Source organism: Protomyctophum parallelum, assembly GCF_964188405.1.
Source record: "Protomyctophum parallelum genome assembly, chromosome: 16".
NCBI lineage: Eukaryota > Metazoa > Chordata > Actinopteri > Myctophiformes > Myctophidae > Protomyctophum > Protomyctophum parallelum.
In genome coordinates this window covers 37,010,920-37,034,188 of record NC_139711.1, presented here as the reverse complement: position 1 = coordinate 37,034,188, position 23,269 = coordinate 37,010,920, and the positions used below count along the sequence as shown (strand labels likewise).

At 41.8% G+C, this 23,269-nt stretch overlaps 1 protein-coding gene across 2 annotated transcripts in view; it reads left to right on the top strand.

Moving 5' to 3' along the window:
* Positions 1-323: 323 nt before the first annotated feature.
* The window catches only part of rab28 (RAB28, member RAS oncogene family), a 34,845-nt gene continuing 11,899 nt past the window's right edge, over positions 324-23,269 (top strand). Inside the window, exons 1-5 of one of the 2 annotated variants that reach the window (XM_083786143.1) lie at positions 324-337; positions 670-767; positions 6,603-6,699; positions 12,227-12,315; positions 15,673-15,802. In XM_083786143.1, the coding sequence (XP_083642269.1) occupies positions 693-767; positions 6,603-6,699; positions 12,227-12,315; positions 15,673-15,802 (391 nt within the window). In that variant the 5' untranslated portion in view covers positions 324-337; positions 670-692. Of the gene's footprint in view, positions 338-360; positions 768-6,602; positions 6,700-12,226; positions 12,316-15,672; positions 15,803-23,269 lie in introns of those variants that run through there. The other variant, XM_083786144.1, reaches the window with a different exon arrangement.

Here is a 23,269-nt window from a genome sequence, read left to right as displayed (position 1 = left end):
GTACCAATAGGCTGTGTGTGTGTGTGTGTGTGTGTGTGTGTGTGTGTGTGTGTGTGTGTGTGTGTGTGTGTGTATGTGAGAGTGGGGCACCTTGCTGGCTTTATATATATATATATATATATATATATATATATATATATATATATATATATATATATATATATATATATTATTATTTTTAAACGTAATTTTAAGAATAATTATATGTATTACCATAATATTCATTGGTACAAAGCAGGCATGGCTATAATTATAAGCCTTTTCCAAGTTTTTTTAATGCTCAAACCATAGGCTCAAACTTTGACCTTTGTTGCTATAGCAACGACAACGCGTCATGGTAGGACGGGTCCATAGCAGTTAGCTAGCGGCACATGATTTATAATTGCTAATGTTCTCTATCTTTTAAATCGGAATTAATTAAAATATAAACATTCAGTGGACGCTAAAATGTCATGCCGTGGTCTCTGTCGTGCTCTGGGGTAGACGTGTTCATAATAATATATTTCTTTCACCGTACGTGTGTGTGTGTGTGAAGTGAATGGATCATGCTGCAGTGCAGAGTCAAAATGGCGCTGGTGTGTGTTCATTTAATCCACCAGAGTAACTAACTACATTCAACAACTTGTGACTTCTTTATGTGGGTTTTTTGTGCGTGTGCGCGCAGAATAGTGGCACTATACTAGTTTAACGTCATGTCGGACTCTGAAGAGGACAGCCACGACCGACAACTGAAAATAGCTGTGATCGGAGACGGTGCGTCTGGGAAGGTAAGGGCATCGTTCACAACACAACAGTGGAACACATCCACCACAGAAAAGAGCCTTTTATTAAGCTCGGCGCGGTAGAGGCGTTATTATACTTTTAGTGTCGCTCGACCCCAAATAAATGTCGCATATCAAAGTGAGATTTATATTTTCAGTGGCGTGACGTCTGCGTGCTCACTCAACAAATATTATGTATACATTTTCAAAAGAAGAAATCTCGTCGGTCGAAAAAAGAAAAGGAGAAAAAAAAGGCATTATTTGAGAGCGAAAAAGGAAAGGAAAGGTACTATGTTTATTGTTTACCCAGGGTAACTGGACTAAGCTCAATAATTAAAAGCCTGCAACCTGTTTTTCTAGTCACCATGGAGACCGACGCTAATGTTAGCTGTTATGCCTAAAGCTATTAAGCTAGCTGTAGTAGCTGGCATCATAGAGTGACCGTGAACCGTTATCCCCAGTGGTGCTAGAAACGCTCCACAGGCACAGACAACAGTACTGCAGGTGCTAACTTGTGTGTCAGTGGCTTTGGCTCCCGAATGCTAACTAACCCGTTTAATACGAGTGTTTTCTCCACATAACAGTGACGTCGTCGTTTAGTATCGTTGTGTTCTGTCGGTTCTGCTAAAACAGCCACTAATCTTTCTTTGTTTACATCAGAGTTGTTAACTGAAATGTCAGGACTGCAGTTTGTCGACATTAGACAAGACAGAAGTAGATATAGCATCTAGAATGTGAATGACCACACGATATTTATTAACTTCATGAAGAGTAGATTCATATGTACCTCGCAGGTAGTTAGTAATTGTAGTTTTGCCACTACTAAGTGTACAAAACGCCTGTGGTCTCCAAGGCTACTACTATAGTATAGTGTAACCTAAGCCCCAGGTAGCCAATTTGAGAGTTACTGGATATGATTTTGCTTCTGTCTCAGAGTGATAGCCATAGATTTAAATCTTACACAAATCCTGTCTTCTAAACCTATTAAATCTACATGGACCGTCCTTAATCCATGTGCTGTTGAGAGGGTCACCTGCAGTGCGTGCAAGGGTGGTGCTGGTGGTATGTGTGTGTCAGTGTAGTACTGTGTCTACCTTGCGTAGCTGAGTTTATCGACATAATGCTGATTTTTTTTATACAGATAGTCTTATCTTTCAATCATTCTTGGTGAGTTATGAGTACACCCAAAATTGGAATATTTATAAAGTTAAGAATTGAAATGTAACATTTTAGACATAGGCTATCTGATGCTCTTATCCAGAACAACTGATCAGAATCAGAATCAACTGTCATATCACATGTTTACAGGTAAAACAGTGAAGGAAATGTTCGGTGCAAGCTCCATCGTTTTTGTCATTTCCATTATAGAAAGGGGGGAAGAAGAAGAAGGGGGGGGGGGGCAAGGCGGAAGAGATCAATAAAAACAAACAAACTGTCTACATAATTATCAGTGTCTTGCTAGTTGCTAAAGGCTGCTTGTAAATAAATGTAAGGGAAACATTACGCACCAATTAGGGTTTATAGATTAATTTAAAAGAGGATGACTACAGCTTGATCATCCTGTTTTTTGTTGCTGTTACACACTTCTACTTTGTCAGTGAGGGTCACAGCTCACAGGTCACGACTCGGGACCTGAGACCCTAGCCCCATTGGGGAAATAATGTCTGGACAACCCATCTGGAGAAAAAATTATGTTATTTGATTGAGCACATTAAAAGGGAAAGTGAGTTAGCCTACTGCCAGATTAAGTAAATCTTCTCGCTAGCCAAGAGACCTGTAGTATGTCCTGCACGATTCTCTGTTTTATCGACCATAATTGTTTCCATTCAACATAGTTTTATGCAATGTACAGCAATTAGGAGAAATACCTGCTGTTAAGTATTTTAAGCAGTTTGCCATCGTTCTCCATTCATAGAAACTAGGTTTATTTCTAGAAATGTAGGCGATGTTGTTACAGGTATGCATATTCAAATCTGTATTAGAGGGCTAGCTCAGCTTCAGAATTTAGCTTATGTCATTTACAATGATTTGAATAAGTTGGAAGTTTGGAACACGACCTAATATCCTAAAGCCTAATATCCTTATCCACTGATTTCCGGTGAGTCATTCAGTTATTTCCATCATGTGAAACGACCGTTCAACATAGTTTACGGCACAATTAATCGAAAAAAGATCGACATCAAGACTAGTTGGCTGTCCAATTAATTTTAGTTACTCTCTCTATGTTTAGAGAGAGACTTTAAGAAAGGTTTAAGTCAAGCACTTTGATGTTATATCAAAGCCACAGTAGTTGGTTCCAGGTGCCACATTTTGAATCTAGTAATGTTCAGCAACTACAGACTAAAGACAACAAATATTTTCATGGAAAAAATTAGGATCACTTGAGAATCGTGATCTCAATCCTTGTGAAGGGAAATCGAGATTCACATTTGAGCAAGAATCGTGCAGCACTAGTTACTGTAAGTATACATTAGGCTTTATTAGGCTTTTATAGGCACTATTAGTTTATTATTATTCCTGGTTAGGGATTATTAACTTAATTGTAGGCTTCACCTACACCCCATAATGGTGGACCTTTTTCATAAGGAACAGCACACAACATTGCTTGTTTTGCAATAAGGCAATGATGAGGGTGTCATGACAATACAGCTATATATCTTTGAATCCTCAAATGATTGAGTGTGTGGATGTTGAGGCGTTTTCTGAGACGCTTTCAACTTTTCGAAGGTAATCTGTCCTCCTTCCTGTGGGAGCGAGAAAATTAATGTAGCAGTAATGGAGACACCCAATGAGAGGTAAAAAAAAAAGAAAAAATAATGTTCTTATTCTGGAAGGTTGAAGTTTTTTTGGGGGGAGGCGGCCGGGTGGGTGGTGGTGGTGGTGTGGGGAAGGGGCAGAGAACACACACAACTCAGTTCCCAGTAGATACGCTACATTAATAACCCCCCCCCCCCCGTCTCACTGCTGCCAGGTGTCAGTTCATCACTGTCCGAATGACTTACCTGCTTGTCTGTTTTGGGCAGAAAACAGGAGGGCCCCCTTACCCACACCCACCCGTTTTGACTAGGCACCACTGACAAACATCTTGAATGCAATTTCCCCCCCTTATTAATGTCAATTTACTGGGCAAATTGCAATCGGATCGGTTTTTCTTGGACCATTTTTTGGTGGTGTTTGTGCCTGTGGTTGGTTGTCCATTCAGAAATGTGAGGAGATCTGTGAAGGCTTGTCCACCTGAGTGAGGTGTTTTTTTTTTTAAATATGGAGGCTCATATGTTAGCGCTTCGGTTTGCAAGGCTTAGCCTAGTCTCCACCATTGCCCCATATTTCAACCAGGTTTTAAGTCGTTTCTTAGTTTTTTCTTTTTTATGATTCTTTTATGCAACCATTTTCCAAATATATATTTTTTCATGTTTAGTTCTTTAGTTCAACACTACCAGAATGGTGATCTTTTAAGGCTGTCACCAGAAATAAAATCATAAGAATGCATATTTTTTTATATATGGCATTCATCCTGCAAAGAATGAGCTCCATCTTGCATCATTTGAAACATATTTGGGTTGCGTCACATCGACATGGACTGCTTGTCGGTTTTCCTTTCTTTCTCTCTCCCACCACTGTTGAATTTCTTTTCACTGGAACTTCCCTCATTTCCCGGCACCGGTATCATTGGTAACCCTGTGCCGTTCTCTATTGGAGTGTCAGGATTACGCCAACTTTTACATTCGCGGGTTAGTCCCAATTGTGTGGTGGAAAAGAAGGACTACGAAGCGGGAGGGGAGCCAAGCTACTGGAATGCCAAGACAAATGGCCAGCTAGGCCAACGTGAGCATGTGGAATACATTTTTGCTGTCCGAGCGAGTTATTCCTCTGTTGTCGCTGATTGTTTGGGCTACTTAAATGGCCGATTTTCTCCTTGTTGCATCAGTCACCTCTTATAATTCTTCAATCACTCTAGAGCCAGTGACACACTGTATGCCGGGACAAGAGCCCATGGGCTGGTGAATTTAAAAAATAATTAGATGGCTAACTCATCCAATGTACAGCTCTAAAGACAGGTTCATCTGGAAAGCCATTGACCCTAAAGGTTAGCCTTAAACATTCAGTGTGTTGGGAATGGAATTCCAAGATTACTTTAGCAGATCCATGCTCAGATAAACTTTAAGTTTTCAAAGGTGACAGTACTGAGGAAACCAAATCGGTCTCTTGCCTTAATTGAAGATTCAATTCAAGCCAAAAGTGAGCTTAATTGTATTCCATTGTGCCTTAAAATCCTATCCTTTATTTCAAACATGTTTTGGCTGAAGCCGACGCACTTCTCAGGATGAATGAAGGTAGACTGCTTTGTAGGGCTGAGTGAATGCTTTGTAGATTGAGTAAGAATAACATTTTAGCAAAAAATTCCAGTGTCTTCATCTTTGCAGCTTGTCCATCTGTTTTAGCAACTGTGTTAGCAAAAGCCAGTTTTCTCAAAATTTGTATCATACTATTTTATCACATTTCAACAAGTACTTAGTACTTACACAGCGTATTTACAATACTTTCCCATAGGTTAATACACAAGTTAATACACTGGAATGAGGTCATTGTAAAGTAAAGTGCCACTGAATGTAGCGCAAATCCTCAAATCCTGAATGACTGTCAAGTAGCACATTAAATGCATTCACTGCCACATGAAGACCAAGGAAGTCCCACTGTTACGGCTCTCTGCTATGTTTATGTAAGCTCACTGCTCTAAAGATAGCTAATAGACATGCAGCACTTTTTTCATCCTCATCCATCAAAATGAATTAAACTTGGCATGTCAAGACTCTGCACTGAATTCCCATGGATTTCAGGCGGGCCCCTAACATGCCATTTTTCTCCCGTCGTCTCGGGACACAACAGTGACAAGGAGTGATGGAGTGTTGTTGTAATTCGTGGCAATTATTGGGTCTGCAGTTTGACAAGACACATTCCCCGACACCTGTTTTTGTAATTCGCATAGATTTTTCACCGTCACACCCGTGACAAAGTTGTGAGACTCCTGCAGTGTCAATGACTTGTGTGCAATCTCCAGCCATTCCCATTACTTTTACAAAATGTATAATGTGCAATAAACTAAAACAATCATAATATAATAATAATAATAATGCTACTAATGAGAATATGTATCATAATACAAATGTGTGTGTGTAATGTGAATTTGTAATTATTACATTACATTGCTGTTAGAGGATGCACTACTAAATCAGGTGTTCTGTTAGGATATTGGATACATTAGCCTTTTTGTCTGGTTAGGTTATTTGCCCTTCTAGATGTAGGCTATAATAACTGGTCTGGAAAAATAACTGGAAAAGCCTTTCTTGGAATTTGGTCAATTTGAATGAAACAAAATGTTTTCTCTGATGTGGAATGCAATTAGTTGGCTGTGAATTCTATTCAGCACCTAAGTACCCTTCTCAGGAACTTAGGAAGCACACTAATATATTTTTCTTGGAAAAAGTTTTGCTAGCTTCTTGCACTACATTGGCTTATGCCATGATTTTGACTTAAGCCTATGCACAGTCAGTATGCATGTACGTATATACACTACAGTAGATATTAAAACACACACACACACACACACACACACACACACACACACACACACACACACACACACACACACACACACACACACACACACACACTAGTACAGTATGTAGTACTGACTGTGCAGCTGTGAGTATGTTTATTTAATTTGATCAGACTATTTATAGATTCATTTGGTTGGGCCTCGTGCTACAGATTTTGAATGATCTCGCTAGCCAAAGCACTCGGCACTCATTCACTGACTTTCCCTTTGTCTCTCTATTTCAGACGTCACTCGCCACCAGGTTTGCACAGGAAGCCTTTGGGAAACAGTACAAACAAACCATGGGCCTGGATTTCTTTCTGAAGAGAATAACTCTTCCAGGTGAGACACCTTCACAATCCTTTGGGAATGCTGTAGTTTGTTGTACACCCCCAGCATGGACACGTGTGCTCTATAAGCACACAGGGGGCAGGAGGCTTTTTAGACGTGCTAATACAATGGAATATTTTGTCCTGCAAGGTTATGGGGGAAACATACGACTATTTGTAACCGTAGATGCTCTTTTATAAACCTTTTTAAATACGTGATATTCATGGGGTTTAGGTGGCATAATTATCTATTTGAATCCCCCATTGGTCATTACAAATGTAACAGCTTAAAAATCATCTTTTTGATTTGTTTGCCTTTTTATATTAGGGACATCCCAATCTGTGCCAAAACATCATTATAGCAACCTAATCAAGAGATATTATTTTATTGATTGGTATATCAGTGTGATTAAGCCCATTCTGACCGGGCACCCATTTTGGTGTCAGCATCATGTTATGCTTTAGCTATTTAAAAATAGCAGATCTACAAGCTCATATCGCGCCACCGAGTGGCGCGATATGAGCTTGTAGGTCTGCTATTTTTGAAAAATCGAAGAGTGACTGACATTTTTAGAATCTGATCTCAGGTCAGAATGGGTTCATCAGACCAGTGTGTGTCCGGCGGAAACCTCGTATGAATCTGATCTCAGGTCAGAATGGGTTAAGCCCATTGCACTCTGTCTACGTAATTGTATTTGATACATATAAAATACACATGCATATACCTATTCTGTCAGGATATGGCACTTATTTCCATTGCGATCCTGTATTGGCAGGAATAGTGTTCTAGTATGTAAGCTACTCGTAACACATTATAAACAACACATATGAACACACATATTCCACAGATTACACATCATAAAAATGTATTTGCATTCGCTGCCATTTTACAAATTTTTAATACTTACGTATTCTGATTTAATTTTTATTTGGGAGTTTATTCCACTCTTCCCCTGCACCTGAGTATAGAAATGTAGCCTACTTCTAACCTGCTTCCTAAATTAGGCAGTTTCAGGTTGTACACAGCAGTCCTCGTATTCATGTTATGGTAATGTCTTATAAAAATAAATTAGCAAAGAATACCATGTCGAACCTTATAAACCATGATACATTCTTTAACTTCAAAATCCTAAAATCAACAGTAAGCCAGTTCAACTATTTAACATACTTTGCACTCATTTGTTCTCTTGGGGTCTAAGGACTACCCTCATTAGTTGTTCTGCGGTTTATGACGCTAGTGGCTAGTGTATGTTTAGTTATTTTTGTTATACAATTGTACCAGGCAGTTGGAGTGTAATCAATGTATCATTGAACTAACGATGTGTGTCCTTATGGTCTCTTCATCAAGGAACTTTGGTATTCTTGCTAAACATGGCTTGTGAATGAACCTCCCCAATAACAGTAAGGGCCATAGATTCACCTGTCATACATAGGTTCAGCTCACATCCAAGATAAGTAACAGAATGTTTTTCTGTATCACATGGCACTCCACAGAAAAACCAGGCAAGTCTCTAAATTTAAACCTTGATCCAAATAAAACACTTCAGATTTACCTAAGAGCAAAGATATATTGTCACATAACTAACCACTTACATTTTGAAGCTTGATGCCAAGTAATGTCTATATAGAGGTTCTAATAGGCCAGAATGAACATGATATGAACAAATTGTGTCATTTATATAATAATAATAATTATAATAATTATAATGGTAATAATAATAGTAATAATACATAAATAAAATAATACAATATTTATAATACAATTTAAATATATTTTTAATATAATAATACAGTAGCTGTCATACAGTATAGGTGTCGTAAAAGGGGATTACTCTCAACTTGCCACAGCGAGGCAGAAACTGTTTAGCAGGGGCTAAAATGTGACTGTATAGCAAGAAGATATTTTAAAGTGGAAAATGAAAGCAGTCCAACAGCCACGTGTAACGTCTGAAATGCAAGTGTTTCAAGAAGCGTTAAGCATATCTTACCTAAATTGGATGCGTTTTACTAACTTTAACTTTTTCAAAAATGTAAATATCGGATGAGGACTCTGTCTTGGTACATACTCAATATGAAATGATTTCAGGATTAAAGGCAAAAAAAATAACTTGATCGGGACATCCCTAGTACTTTATATTGATATCTGTGGGGTTTTAAGGTCTAATCAAGTGGCCTGTTAGTTTTCACCTCAAATGATTAGATGCACCACATTGCGATAATATTCTATGATAATTTCATGTTTAACGGTTTCTGGTACTGCTATTTGTTTTATTTCCCCAAACCAGCATTTCCAGGTAGAGCGATTAGAGGCTAGATCCGCAGGTTAACTCAGGACTGTTTGAATGTGTCTTTTCTAGTAGCTCCACATTGTGGAGAGTCTGCCACTTCTCAGCGTTATTCACTGTGAAAGCTCTCCTCTCCAGAGCAAACACCAAGCGTTTTTTTTTTCTTCCTCCACAAGGCCAATGGACAACTTATGCCCAAACGGCCAAAGCCTCGCTCATAATTCTGTGGGTACAGTGCAGAGTAAATACATTTAGCATTTTATATTCATACAGTAGAACCCAAGTTCAACTGATCTTTGTCCTGCACCACATAAAACATTCATGTTCCTATTTGTTTATGTTTAACCTGCGGAAATAAAGCCATGCTCTATGTCCCCGCTTAGATCTGTAAAATAAATGTTTATTGACTAATGCTATATTTAGACGAAGGTACTCGTTTTGACTTCCTACTCTATGAAATGGGGATTTTCAACATTTTTAAATGGCCACAGCCTTAAGCTCCACAAGTCTGCAAAGTGGCTCCATTCTATCATTACTAATAAAATACCATTAAGCCAGGGCAAATTAAGTGCTAAAAGTAAAAGTTATGCTGATTTGTATCTTGTGTGTTGGCTGAAATATACAATTTTGGTTTTGTTTCAGTCTCAGCTTCTGGGACTTAAGAGAACTAAACCCGCAAAAATGTTGTGGTTAAATCAAAAATGAAAAGGCACATGCTGCAAGGCTCACGTTTTAAAATAAGACCGTGTACAATGCTGTTAATTGTAGAATGTTTCATTCCAGTACAGTTCTTTTCTTTTTTTATTCTGCCGAAAGCGCTGATCCTTTGCATATCAAGCAATGACCTTTTGTTTTATGATGGCTGACATCTGTATCTTTGCTGCAGCTATAACACTGGTTCAACACCAGAGCTGTTAAATGGCCCATTTTCTGGAGGAATTGGGTGTTGATGAGCTGATGAAGAGGAGGGTGGCTTTGCGAGCTGGGTGGTCTGGAGCTTCGTTAGGACCAACCCCCCCCCCCACCCCTGCCCTTTATATTGAGAGAGGTTGTGTGGGTCTTTGGGGCTCAATGGGGCTATAAGGCTCTCCTTGCAACGGGGGCGAGAGTAGCCTATACAGCCAGTGCTGGCCCCTCTCTTACACATGAAGGTCCAGCTTGTCAAACTTAATGTAGATTTTCCAATGCTGGGAGAGGTGAGGCGAGGCCGATTGGCACACAACAGCCTCCTCTGTGTGTGCACTTTTTTATAACAATACCTCTTCCAGATGTGTCCGCCAGCAAGGGCAGTGGGGGTGGGGACAGGAGGGTTGATCAGAGCTGGAAATGCCCTTGATAAATACTTTTTCTTCTTCCCTGTTTTCTCCCCAATTTGTTAATTGCTAATTCACCCCATGTATATAGTCCCTGTCACTGCAAACCAAGATTGGTCTTGGCTAGGGTGTAGAGTTAGACAATCACGTGTTTCCTCCAATACACATGGCGTCACCACTCACCAGTCGCTTCTTTTCACCTTACAGAGAGAACTTTCAGTAGGAGGGTATATATAACATGCGTGGATGAACACACTATCCGTCCCAGTTTTGCTCCCTGCTGAAAAGGTATCCCGGCTAACCCGTAGTAGTCCCAAGTGCAGCGACAGAGATTGCCCTCCTCTGCCAGCTCTCCGCTCGTGAATACGGCCACCTGTGTTTGCTGGAGTGCCCGGGCCAAGCCGGATGCACCATGGAGAAATTGAACCCCAGTCTCCAGTCTCCACGGTGGTGGGCAGGAACTTTAGCCCTGCGCCACCCGGAGCCATCTGTTGATATATACTTTGACAACCTAATTGTGTTGGATGCCACTGTGTCAGGACTAGTTCCATCTCCATCATTGTTTATAAAGGATAAATGTGGGACAGTGTTTTTCTTAAATTGTCTTTTTAGACAGTAAAGAGACAAGACACTGAAGACGGAGAGAGAGAGGGGTTAGGACATGCAACACAGGTATTCAGCTGGACTTAAACCAGGGATGTTCTGCAATTACCGCATGCCCTGTGAGAGATATTTTCTTATCAATGTGTAATTTTTATTACTGTTGGCTTTTAAAAAGAAATGTCTTGGAAGGCTCCTCTATCAAGGCGCATGTGTGCTATTTCAGTGAATCTACCACATGAGCAAAGGAGTAATGTCTGAGGGGTGGGGGAGTGGGACGGGGGTTGTGTCGAGTCAGCGTGAATCTCCCGAAACATAAATAAAGTTCATGTGTGAGCGTGGCGGATGAGGGCGCCGATCGCTCGCAGTAACACGGAGGGTCCGTTATTCATTGCCTTCTTCAAATGTAGCTTCATGTTGATGCTGTATAGTCTAGATGTAGTCACAGGGAACATGCCGTTTCCTTCCTCTGGGTCAAAAAAGGGGGACTCATGAAGGGGTTGATTCGTCGAGCCGTGTCCGCACACTCCTTCATTGCTTCTCCCACCCGGTACAGAGCTAGTCTCATTACAGCAACATTGAAGCCTAATTCCTGCTTCGTCATGCGATGGTGTTGCTTTCCGATAATAACAGATTTTAATTTTGCGTTATCTTCTGAGAGTGGCACCATTGTAAGTCTAAGCATAACTTAGGCTAAACTGATCACTGCTCAGTCTTCTTTTGCTTCATCCACAGAAATCACAGCAAATCTTCTTTTCATTGTATTTGTCTGTTTAAATTGTTGCAACACATAATTCTCCTCACTTTCCTCGACTTGGCAGAAAAAGTCACAATGCAAACAGCTCTTCCCAGGCTAATAAGTGCTCGTTTTTTCCCCCTGTCAGGCCATTGAGAATGTTTAAATTAGAGTGTAAGCATACCTATCCCCCCCACGCTCTCAATCTGTGGACCTGGATATTCTTGGATGCGAGGTGTGGGTGACCTGCCAGGCGTGAGCGGTTTAGCATGAAAGATTATTCTCTGATTTATTGTTTCCAATATGTAGTATATGAACAACGACGACTTTTATTATAGAAATCCCTCACCCAAAACGCGGGGCTCCAGTTACGGCTGACTCGCCATTTTTCTGCCGATTATGAGCTTTGTTAAAACAAACGACTACATGTTTTAAAAGAGAGAGACGAAAAAACATCCGAAATGGAAAACCCATCACAAACTGGTGACGGTTCCTTGACCAACGTACATCACATACCCTCAACAAAGACATGTTAAAACATTTGTACTTGTTAGTGGGTTGCGTTCAAACGATTTCATATGTGGGACATTTGTTCTTTCTCTTCAGGTAATTTGAACGTGACTCTGCAGGTGTGGGACATCGGAGGTCAAACGCTAGGAGGGAAAATGCTGGATAAATACGTCTACGGAGCTCATGTACGGTGACACCCACATGTGCCCAAATACACCTGCGAATGCAGGGTTCGATTTGTTGGGGGGACGGAGAGGTGAAAGTCCATGCCTCTGCTTTTGATATCCACCCATGTGGTGATGAAAGGTTTATCCCTGGTTCCGGTCAGACTTGGGAAATATAGATATATCTGATATGTTTGACATTTGCAATTTGCATTATGTTTAATATAACATGCAAATTTAACGATAATGCAAGTCATTAAAAAAAACCTTTTAAGGCTTTATAATTGCTCTATATTCTGATAGTAATCACTGCTCTAGACTGTTTGTTGTTCAGTAACGGGGGTCTCCTAGTCTCTCCGTCTCTTTTACCCATTTATTCCTTGTTATACCTTTGAATCCGGGGGCTACCTCTGTGTCCCATTAGTAGTTTCTATACATAATTATTATTTTTACATTTTTGAATAAGAATTTGAAGGTTTTCAGAAACCCTCAGGTTAGGTTTTAGAAGGCGTTTTTATGATCGACCCTAAACAGAAAGTCAATCAAGTGCATTCTCAGGTGGTTAGCCAATTACATCCAATCAGGGGAGATATCCATTCATCAGCTTCACTTGTTTATCCTGTATCCTCTCTCCTGATTGGATAGATGGGGAGAGCTGGGCAACCCCTGTTATTGACACTCCATAGCAATGATTGCTATCAGAATACAGTATAGAGCCATTTAAAGGTTATTTTAACACAGGGAAATCAGTTAATTTGATCAATTTAACAATACATTTAAAAAAATGAAATAACAAAAAAACTGACAAATTTGCCCAAAACGGGGATGTCAGGGATATGTTGATATCCCTGGCATCCTTGTTTTGTGGATATAGATTTGCTATTTTTGCTATTTGTTATATAGAAGAAATGTGAAGGGCCTAAGTGGTTAAGGGAATCGAACCCTGCACGCGCGCACACACACACACACACACACACACACACACACACACACACACACACACACACACACACAAATGCAGACTAGCACCATCCTCTAGTCTACTCCAACGTCTTTATTCAAACCAAAGCACATTGCACATCTTCCTGTAAAGTCTGTACTCTCAGCTTTCTTTTGTCCAACAAACAGACAATAAGCATTTCAGAATCTAGTCTCGCCATGCTCAGTGGAAGCTAGGTGTCTCTATCCTGTGGAAATTATTCTGGTGAGTCGAGCACAGTCGGAAGGACAACTTAATTGCAGTGTACTGCTCTGTTTTGAAAGGCTTCATGTATCTGTTGATGCCCTCGGCAAGGATATGTGATGTGACATCCAATAGAAGCCAGTAACTAAGGGTATATGGTTATGTTTGCCTTTATAATGCCTCAGCAACTCTAATAAATTATAGCTCACTTGGGTTCACAGAGAAGCACATACAAAATTAACCCATTTGGGCATACAGATATTGATATATAATATAGTACAGTGCATACAATGCATGCATATCACAAGTCCACTCCACACACACACAACATGGATGAATAATATTGTTTTTGTTTTGTTTTATCACTTCCTTTTTGCTTTTCACCAATTCACCAATAGTAGATGTGGGCTATCGGTCTCATTTTGAGATGTGTTTGAACTCCGCTCTCATTAGTTTTTTTCAATATGTGGAAAAGTTTAATTATCAATGTAATTACATTAACGGTGAGCAACCCTTTGCAAACACTGCAATTTCCGTGTCAGAGTTGTATTTGTTTGTGTAATAGCCAGGCAACCTCCGCAGGTAGCATTGTTGCTATAGACTGCATCTATTTGTCACCTCCAGACGCACTCTTTGTACTCTTTTACAATTGTACTTGTTTGAAGAGGAAGCTATAAAACCACCTGCTTGAAAACTGTGTGTGTGTGTGTGTGTGTGTGTGTGTGTGTGTGTGTGTGTGTGTGTGTGTGTGTGTGTGTGTGTGTGTGTGTGTGTGTGTGTGTGTGTGTGTGTGTGTGTGTGTGTGTGTGTGTGTGTGTGTGTGTGTGTGTGTGTGTGTGTGTGTGTGTGTGTGTGTGTGTGTGTGTGTGTGTGTGTGTGTGTGTGCGCGCGCACGTGCATGTCCTCCAGGGAGGGACCTGCCTCTCTCACAACAACAGTGAGGTGTCGTACATCAGTGCCACATTACGACACTTTGCTTAGGGAGTTTCTCACATGGTGATTTGTTAAACTTTCACAACTATTGTCGGAGGCAGCGCAGCCTGTAATCAATCATAGCCATCCGTAGCGGCGTCGTACAATTGTCAGAGTGTGAGCTGTCGTCGCAGACCCTGCGTGTTGTGACATTGCGTGTCCGTGGAACAGAAAAGAACATCCATCCCTTCACCCTGCAATCAAAATAGACACATTTAACTTGGCCCACGACGTTCATATTCAGTCCTTTTTGAACTGACAAAACCTGAACTAATTCTAACTGATTGTCATGTTGTCATGCCGTTTTTGGGGGCTCTGTTGTTTAACACTGCAGAATGGTTTGTATCTGATTTGCTTCTTCGTCTGTGAGTGGAATGATGGTCCAGCATTTACATTGGAAATATTTAGCGTTTAACTCCTGCGCTTATTCAGTACGACTCCGAGCAAGCGCAAACATTGAATACATTGTCAATGTAAAAAGAAAAAAAACCAATGCACAGATAATATCTCCGCTCTTTCATACCTAGATGTATGAGTGCATGGAATATAAAATGGTAGTCGAGTACAGAGGTTGAAATCTTTGCAGTCTTTTATGGATTCTTATTAGATGTTACCTCTTTGTCTTGTCACAAGACACAGCTAGGAACTTTTTCCATATGGACTGGACTTGACCACTATTTGCATGTGAACATGTGTCAATTTACAAAAAGAGTCGTATAGCAAGTGTGTGTGTTTTTACGTGAGCAAATGTGTGTGTCCTCCTCATCAGACTGTCCTTAGAAGAGAAGCACTGCCACCTGCTGCTAGCTCACCCACACACAATATGAAGTCCCATTTGCAAAGAACAATTCAATCCCAATTCCCATACTAACGCTCCATTCATCAGGAGCAAAATGTGGAATGCCCCGACACCATGCCTTATCACTAGCTTCTTTCAAAACAGGCCCATAGAAAGGAGATGGCATTCACTGCTGACACCCCTTTTCTACTTTGTACATGAGTGTTTTATATTTGTTGATGATGTGTATTTTGGTGTAATCTTTATGCCATGTTGATGAATCGAATGAATACATAGTACCACAGTGGGGACAAGTAGCACAAAAGTTTGACTGCAGCTCGTGCTGTTTACATTTCGGACTAATAAAGCATTCAATCAATCAATATGAGCCAGGTGAGTGGGGGTCTCTGACTGGGGGTCCCTGTGTGTCTCTCCCAAATCACAGGGTGTTCTTCTGGTGTATGACATCACCAACTACCAGAGCTTTGAGAATCTGGAGGACTGGTTCAACATGGTTAAGAAAGCCAACGAGGAGTCCGACATTCAGCCTGTCGTAGCGCTGGTTGGGAACAAAGGTGAGCATGAATTCAGACGCAAGCACGCAAAAAACCCAAAGCAAAACATATTCTGCTAGCCAGGGAGACAGTGTAGAAAGAAACTAAGTAGACCTACATGTCTGGTCTGTTGGGAGCTTTCAGTTGAAGGTGTCACATGTCGACGTGTGTATTTGTGGAAAAGGCCTCGACGTAGGAATATAAAAGGTCTGCTAGATAGAAAGATTGGGAGCCAGGCAGGGAAAGATGTCTCGTTATGTCTGCTCCTCCTACTGATCACTATCAATGGTCATTCATGCTTTAAAATCCAAATGTCTCTGCCTTGTGCTTGTGTCTGTCTCTATTGTCGTTTGAATTTCAACTGAAGAATTAAACAAAAATACACGACATGCGTATACATACACAGGCACGCACACTCACGCACGCATGCATACATACAAACAAACAAACAAGGACACTGATTCATACAGCAGTGACTTTACAACCTATATGTCTAGACATTTTAAGAATTATACAGAAATGTGCACACAGCCACACAAACAGAAATAGACACGCACGCACGCACACGCACGCACGCACACACACACACACACACACACACACACACACACACACACACACACACACACACACACACACACACACACACACACGTTTTAATTTGTGTTTTTTGTCATTTTGTTTTGAGTGAATATATGTGATGTATCAGCTTGGGACCACTTACAGCCAGGCGTCCGTAATTTAGATGGCTACCGTATGTCATTACAGGCAAACCTTTTCAAAAGGCAAGCCCTTTCAAAAATAGCGAAGAAAAATACCAGATCTACAAGTTCACAATGCGTATGATTGTTCTGTGAACTGGTAGACTGCCCATTTTTTCCTTGTGATACCGTTATAAAATAAAGTATAATAGGGCTTAAATAGCAGGATCTACATTGAGACATTTTGCTTTTACTTGCTTTTTTTCTTGCGTGGCCCAAATACCCCTATGTAAGATGTAGATTGTGTTGAGATACGAGATACGATAAGTGAGATACCGGTAAGATAATTGATAAGACATACAGTGGGATTTCTGGGAGTGTGTGTGTGTGTGTGTGTATATACGGTATGCGTGTGTAATGGGGATGTCGATGGGAACGGTGATGTTTGCAAGCCCAGTGGGGGGAGTGACTGACTGTGATTTAAGACCCCTCGGGGGCCGTCTGACTCTGGGCACCGCTAATCTGTGCTCCTTGAGCCCCGTCGCGCCACGCCCCCCCAAACCCTCCTCCGGTCAGTCCGAGCCTTTGCCCCGGCGTGGAGTCACCGACTGAGGACAAGAAGAAGAAGAACTGGATGATAACCAGACAGGCTTCCTCTAACCCACCACCCCCCACCACCCCCACCCAGTCATCCGCCCATCTCCAGCAAATAAAAGACTAATAACGATGACTCTTTTCTAAACACGTCCCTCAGTGACAGATGTGGAGTTGTGACTGCTGACGTGTTATTGTAAAGTGTGTGTGTGTGTGTGTGTGTGTGTGTGTGTGCGCGCGTCTGTCCATCTCGTGTGTGCGGAATGGTGACCGCCCACCCTCGCGTCGGTGATGAACGGCCCGCAGAGTGGTGCCTGCGTACAGGAAGCTCTCTCTAAATGTTACTCGACGGGGGGACCATAGGTCACGGCTTAATTCGCCTTCGTCTAGGAGGGCGGATTCCCATCTCTCGTACTTGTATCCGTCGCATCTCCTAATTCCCAGGGCTTTAACACTGGGCGCCGGCGTATTTAGGCTAGGGTTTTTTTTGGGACTGTGGATGAGTGCGCGTGCGCACTTGCGCGTGTGTGTACTGTAATATCTAAGTGGTTCAGGCGTAGACATCCCTGCTGCTGGGGGACCCCCCCCCCCACCCCTCGCCCAGTCAGTCTCCTTCTAATGGCTCTATCGCTGAGAATCACCCGCGTGTGAGTGTTTTCTCTGCTCCTACAGGCTGAAAAAAAAAGAAAAACAGGGATCCCACACAGATTGCCCTACCAGGAGCAATCAATTACCTAGCCAGACTTTATGGATCCCCCGGACCCTCTCACAGACTCCTTTTTTTCCAGTGGGCATGAAGAGAGAGTTAGTCTAGCTTTCTAGTGGGAATTGGCCACACAGACATTTCTGTTTTTTGTTCTCTCATTCTTAGCCTCTCCTCTGCTTTCTCTGTCAACCTTTTGCCAAGGAGCCTCTAACACTTTTATGTACCACAGAGCTTATTATTATTATTTATGTGCTCGTACCAAGCACCGATGACGGCAACATGACAAATGCACGTTTTATTTGCGGAGGACAGCGTTGAGATTTCTTTTCAACAGTTCCCATGAAGTTGGACCGACTTGAGGCAGCCTTCTCATTTAACCGCTTTTTGACCATGTTTGTGACAGCCTCAAATATAACAAGAGCTATTACTCAGGAACTTATAAAAACACAATATCCTCCACGCTGATTTATGTCCGTGTGATGGCTTGTCTTTGGGGAGATTCTCGGTCTTGACCACTCGTAAATTTTAGTGTTTCCAGTTCTGGTCGTTTGGTTTACACACCTTATCTGGGTATGCTGATTGTATTAGACCACCGTTATAGAGCAGTGCTCTCCACAGATACTGGCGAAGGTTGGTTTAGAAAGAAACTATTATTTCATTTCTTAACCCATTTTGGACTGCGGTCGATAAAAAAAGGCTTCTAAATCCTTTTTTCAACTATGTTTCTATGTCAGTGGTGCTCAACCTTTTTCATGTCAATGACCCCCAGAATTATCTCTATTGGGCCACGGACCCCCATCTGAAAATATGTAGTTCCAGGGACCACCCCCTAGAAGCAAATATTTTAGTTAAAAATGTTCGCTCTGAAATATATATTCAATGATTTGCGACACATTTTAACGATTTTTCAAAAATAGCAATAGTGTCTCTATTTTGGGAATGTAATTATAGGTGACAATCTTCACAACGATAGCAGTTCTACAAGTTCACACTGCGTCGCTATTCTGAGCTCATAGATATGCTATGTTTTTTACATGTCACACAGTACTACAAAGTATAAAATAACCACTTGAGAACCCAGTGTTACTGTTCAACTGCGAACCTTTGGTAAACATAGCCAAAATCCCTTTATCAAAGACATTTGATTTGGTGTATAGGGAAAAAAGGAGGGTACCAAGTATAGCCCCCTGGGGTACCCCTGGTCGACAAAGTATATAGGGTTTAAGTGGTTAAAGAGCTAAATTCTCAAGATATAAATGTGAAATTGTAAAACAATTCATTCACTCCGGTTTCATTGTGTGGTGTTTAGTGTAATTGAGCCGGTTTCATTAACGATGCTGCCCTGTCCTCTCCTTAGCCTGGCCTGTCTGCCCTCCTGTGCCATGTCACTGGTAGGGAACAACCTCTCCTTTCTTCACCCAAGCATGGCCAGCTGGGGTTAAGTGTGCTTGTTAAGCACTGGTGCACTGCAACACCCCCCCCACCACCACCACCCTTGCTCTCCGTACTCTGCCCCCGAGCCCTGTCTTAAATAATGGCACCACTTGTAACAATTCGGAGAGGAAGCCAATGAAATATTTTATTACGGGCACACATGTGTGTACACAATTACTTGTGTGCACATCCAAGCGTGGTTTGGACAGATGCACGCATGCACATGCTTAAACATTCTCACAGGCGTGCACACACATGCACACACGCACTTTGGAAGAGAGAAACACTCGCAGAGGGTGGGTTCTTCTGGGAACACGCTGGTAATGGAAGAATGCTAAGCTCTTGGTCTGTCTAAACATACTATAACTGTTTATTACAGCGCAGTGCTGGGTAACACCGTACGGCACACAGGATGCTCTCAGGAGAAACCCTAAGTTGATGTGCATGCCGTCTCGCACACCACTCCAGTTTTTCACTTTTTAGTAGGGCCATACAAGTGCTGTGTGCTTTCAACAGGCCTTACAGGGTAAATCCTGTTTGTCTTGTACTTATCAACAGCAAGTGCTTCTGGCATCGTTTTGACTGTATTTCTTGTTTGTTTGTTTTCAGCCATTGTATGCCCAGAGATTAAAATAGGGTGCATTTTGCATCCCAAAACGCAGTTTATAGACGCAATAAAACAACGACCTCTGCATCCACGGAATGCACTACTGTACTACTGTACTGTTTTTTTTATTCTAGTTTATTTTGTTAGTTATAATAATAATTTCTTCTTCTGTTTTCTACATGCATATAACCACATTATAACCATATAAAATTAAATGGGAGTTATATGCTTCAATTTGTAAAATATGACTCCTAACGTCGTTGAAGTGGGACTCATAAAATGTCCCTGGGACTCATCTAAAAGACCATCCCTGCATCCCGGGACTCATTACATTGAAAACCTACTTACATCACTGATGCCAGTAGTTCTGTTCTATATGCCTTCCAAATGGGAATTAGTGTTTGCATTGTGGAGCAAAGAAAATGGCATGGCACAATTTATTATTCCAATTATCATCTGTTATTTGTTATTTTACATTTTGTACACATGAAAATAATATATTTTGTAGACATCAGACCTGTGTAGCCTTTCTTAATTCTGCTGTTCATCAAAGTGATTTGTTTTTATTCAAAGGGGGGGGATCATAGTCACTCCCCCCCCACCCATCTCCCTCTTCCCTCTCTCTACCTTCGTCTACTCTTGGGAGCCGTGGAGCATCCATCACGGGCTCCCACAGCCCTTATTTGGGAGACTTAAATGGGTTCAGTTCTCTTAACCCCTCCTCATCACTCATGGCATTTTTTGCACTGCGAGGTTCTATGCTTTTTCGCCTCTGCTGATCCGCTCCTGCTCGCTATGGGGAAACGTTCACTCTCTGCAGCAAGACAAGCGCCCCCCCCCCACTCCCCCGTATCCACCAGGAGTTCCTGCACTCTTCTTTCTTTCTGTCCAATCTTCCTCTCACTTTTCATGCCTACAGTCTTATTTTGTCTTTTGTATCTTCTGCACGGTAAAATGTTCTATAACTCAAGAGAGTGTACTGTATACAACTACAAATGTAATTAAAGTGACTTTTACACAGGTCCATTTGGTTAAATTTGTACACCCTCATAGTTAGATTAACACAGTGTAGGTCTCTATCTCGCTTCATCTCTCCTACACACTGACGCTTTCAATTTCATCCCTGTGCAAACAGCCCTCTCTTTGACTAACACACATACGCTTATCTCTCACAAGTGGGGAACCGACACTTTTCGCTGTAGCCGCCTTTACTTCTACAGTAATGTCTTTTCATTGGCCCTGTGTCCCTGTTGTGTCAAACAACATGTGCGTGTTTGCCTTCAGCACGCCACGGCAGATCCCGGCCGCATACCGTTGCCCCGTCACACCTCTTCCCTCTCTCCTGTCTTCCATCCAGCCGTGAGAAAGTGGAAAAAAAAAGTTTGTCTTTCCAAAACCCTTCTCTCAAAGTGTGCCCCCTTTTGCCACCAACATTGTCGATCTTGAGTTGTTTGCCCTCTTGGCAAGGCCCAGGGTGGGGTTGGAGCCTCACCTCCCTTCCCCCTGCAACCCCCCCACGTCCCCCCCTGTAAAGCTGCCACAGTTCCTGTCTGTTCAGTGTAGGGCTGCACCACAGTCCTTAATAGAGAGATGCTCAGAAGTCCGGAGAGTGCGGAGGAGCTCAATGCGCTTCTGTTTTTGGTTTAGCTCAAAAAATGTTTTTCCTGGCTCAGCCCGCTCGTACTTAGGTCCTCTTACAACAAACTAAAAGGTCCTAATTGCCCCCGAGGGAAAGGTTGAGCCACAATAGACATGTGGTGGGACAAAAGCCCAGTACTCATACCCCTGTACCCCCCCATCCCGCCCAGATATAGAGGATGCACACGTCAGCAGTGTCTGTGTTGCACTGTGGGGAAGGCGACCACAGGTTCGACACCGTAAAAACATTATACATACAGTATATAGACCCTAGTAAGGCACGGTGTATGGTTGGTTAAAGACATGGAATGTTTACAGTATACAGCGAATCCAGTGTTTCCTGTCTCTTTACACATTTTATTTAAGGGTGGAAACGGGGATGGAGGTCGGGGGCAGAATGGACGTGTGTATCAAATTTGTCGAGCAACCGCATTGACTGAAGTGGGCTGTCTTTTCTGTAGAGCTGGGAGAGACACCAAGTAGAGATTGGGGTTGAGCGCACACAGGAATGACTACAGCTGCACGACTGCAACTGTCGAATATCTTCTTAGTGATTATTCTTTCAATTATATTTTCAGTTAATCGAATAATTGAGAAGAGCGTTTTTTATGTTTGTATATTTAATTTATCAAGCATTTAATTGACACAAAAGTATATATAATTGTGTTACTGTGTTACATTATGGCTGATAAGCTAAAGAAAATGATATAGCAAGAGTACAATATGGCTGCCATCTCAAACGTGCTCATGGGCCATATGTTATTAGCATAACTTCTTAAATGTGATTGTCATTTGAATGTCATTCTGTATGGTAGTGTATACTGTACAATATAACAAGCTCATCTACAGTGTTAACTTGGAGGTGGTCTCCCTACTTTTTAATTGAGAAATGTAGACGCTGCTGTTATGTAGGAGGGTACCTATAGGGCCCTATTTCAACGTCACATTAACGCCTACCGCGTCTTAATTTGGGCCGTGGGGGTGTGACCCAGTGCTATTTTGCTATCTGCGGCCAAGCGCAACACCGAAACTAGCCGCTATACTGCCCTGGATATTCAGAGGTGTGGTTTGGGCGTTACAGTAATCAAACCAATCGGTTTTGGCCATTGCCTTTTAAGAACAACGTTGTGGTGTGCACTGTGCAGTGCTATCTTTCGTGCGCTTAAGATCAAAAGAACACAGGATGCTTTCCTTGTTGTGTCTGAAGTGAAAGCAGAGAGCAGGAGCACTGGGACCAGCCAGCATTAATAATGTGATATAATGATGTCAGGACAGGAGACACGGGTGAAACGAAAGCTCTCTGCTCACCGAAACGTCACGTTGAAAGGAGAGATGTCCAAACGCAGTGCATGGCTGTCAATCACTGTTGTCTTTGCCTAAATCATGTCGCATGTCCCACAGACATCTGTGATATCTTGACATGTCAACAAATTTTTGTCTAAAAGTTGGCTATTAGTAAAGCATCCCAATGTGTTGCGTAACTCCCCCCTTCTCTTTCCTCACATCGACAGCCCGACAGAGCTCTCCAAACGGGAGTTGAGACATTAACGTATCGCACTAGTCTGCAATGCTTTGTCAGCTTGGAGCTCATATATTTTCAGTGCACAGTGCGCATGCAACTAACCGCTCGTCTAACAGACATAACAGCTGTAACCTTTTTCCAGGATTAATGATTGCTTGAAATTCCAGCTATAGCATAGCCATAGCATGATTGATTGAGTGGTAATTAAATATGAATTGATGCACTGTATGAACAACTTTGAATTATAGAAATTGGGTGAGAATTGGCTGCAGTATAAGTGTTGCAG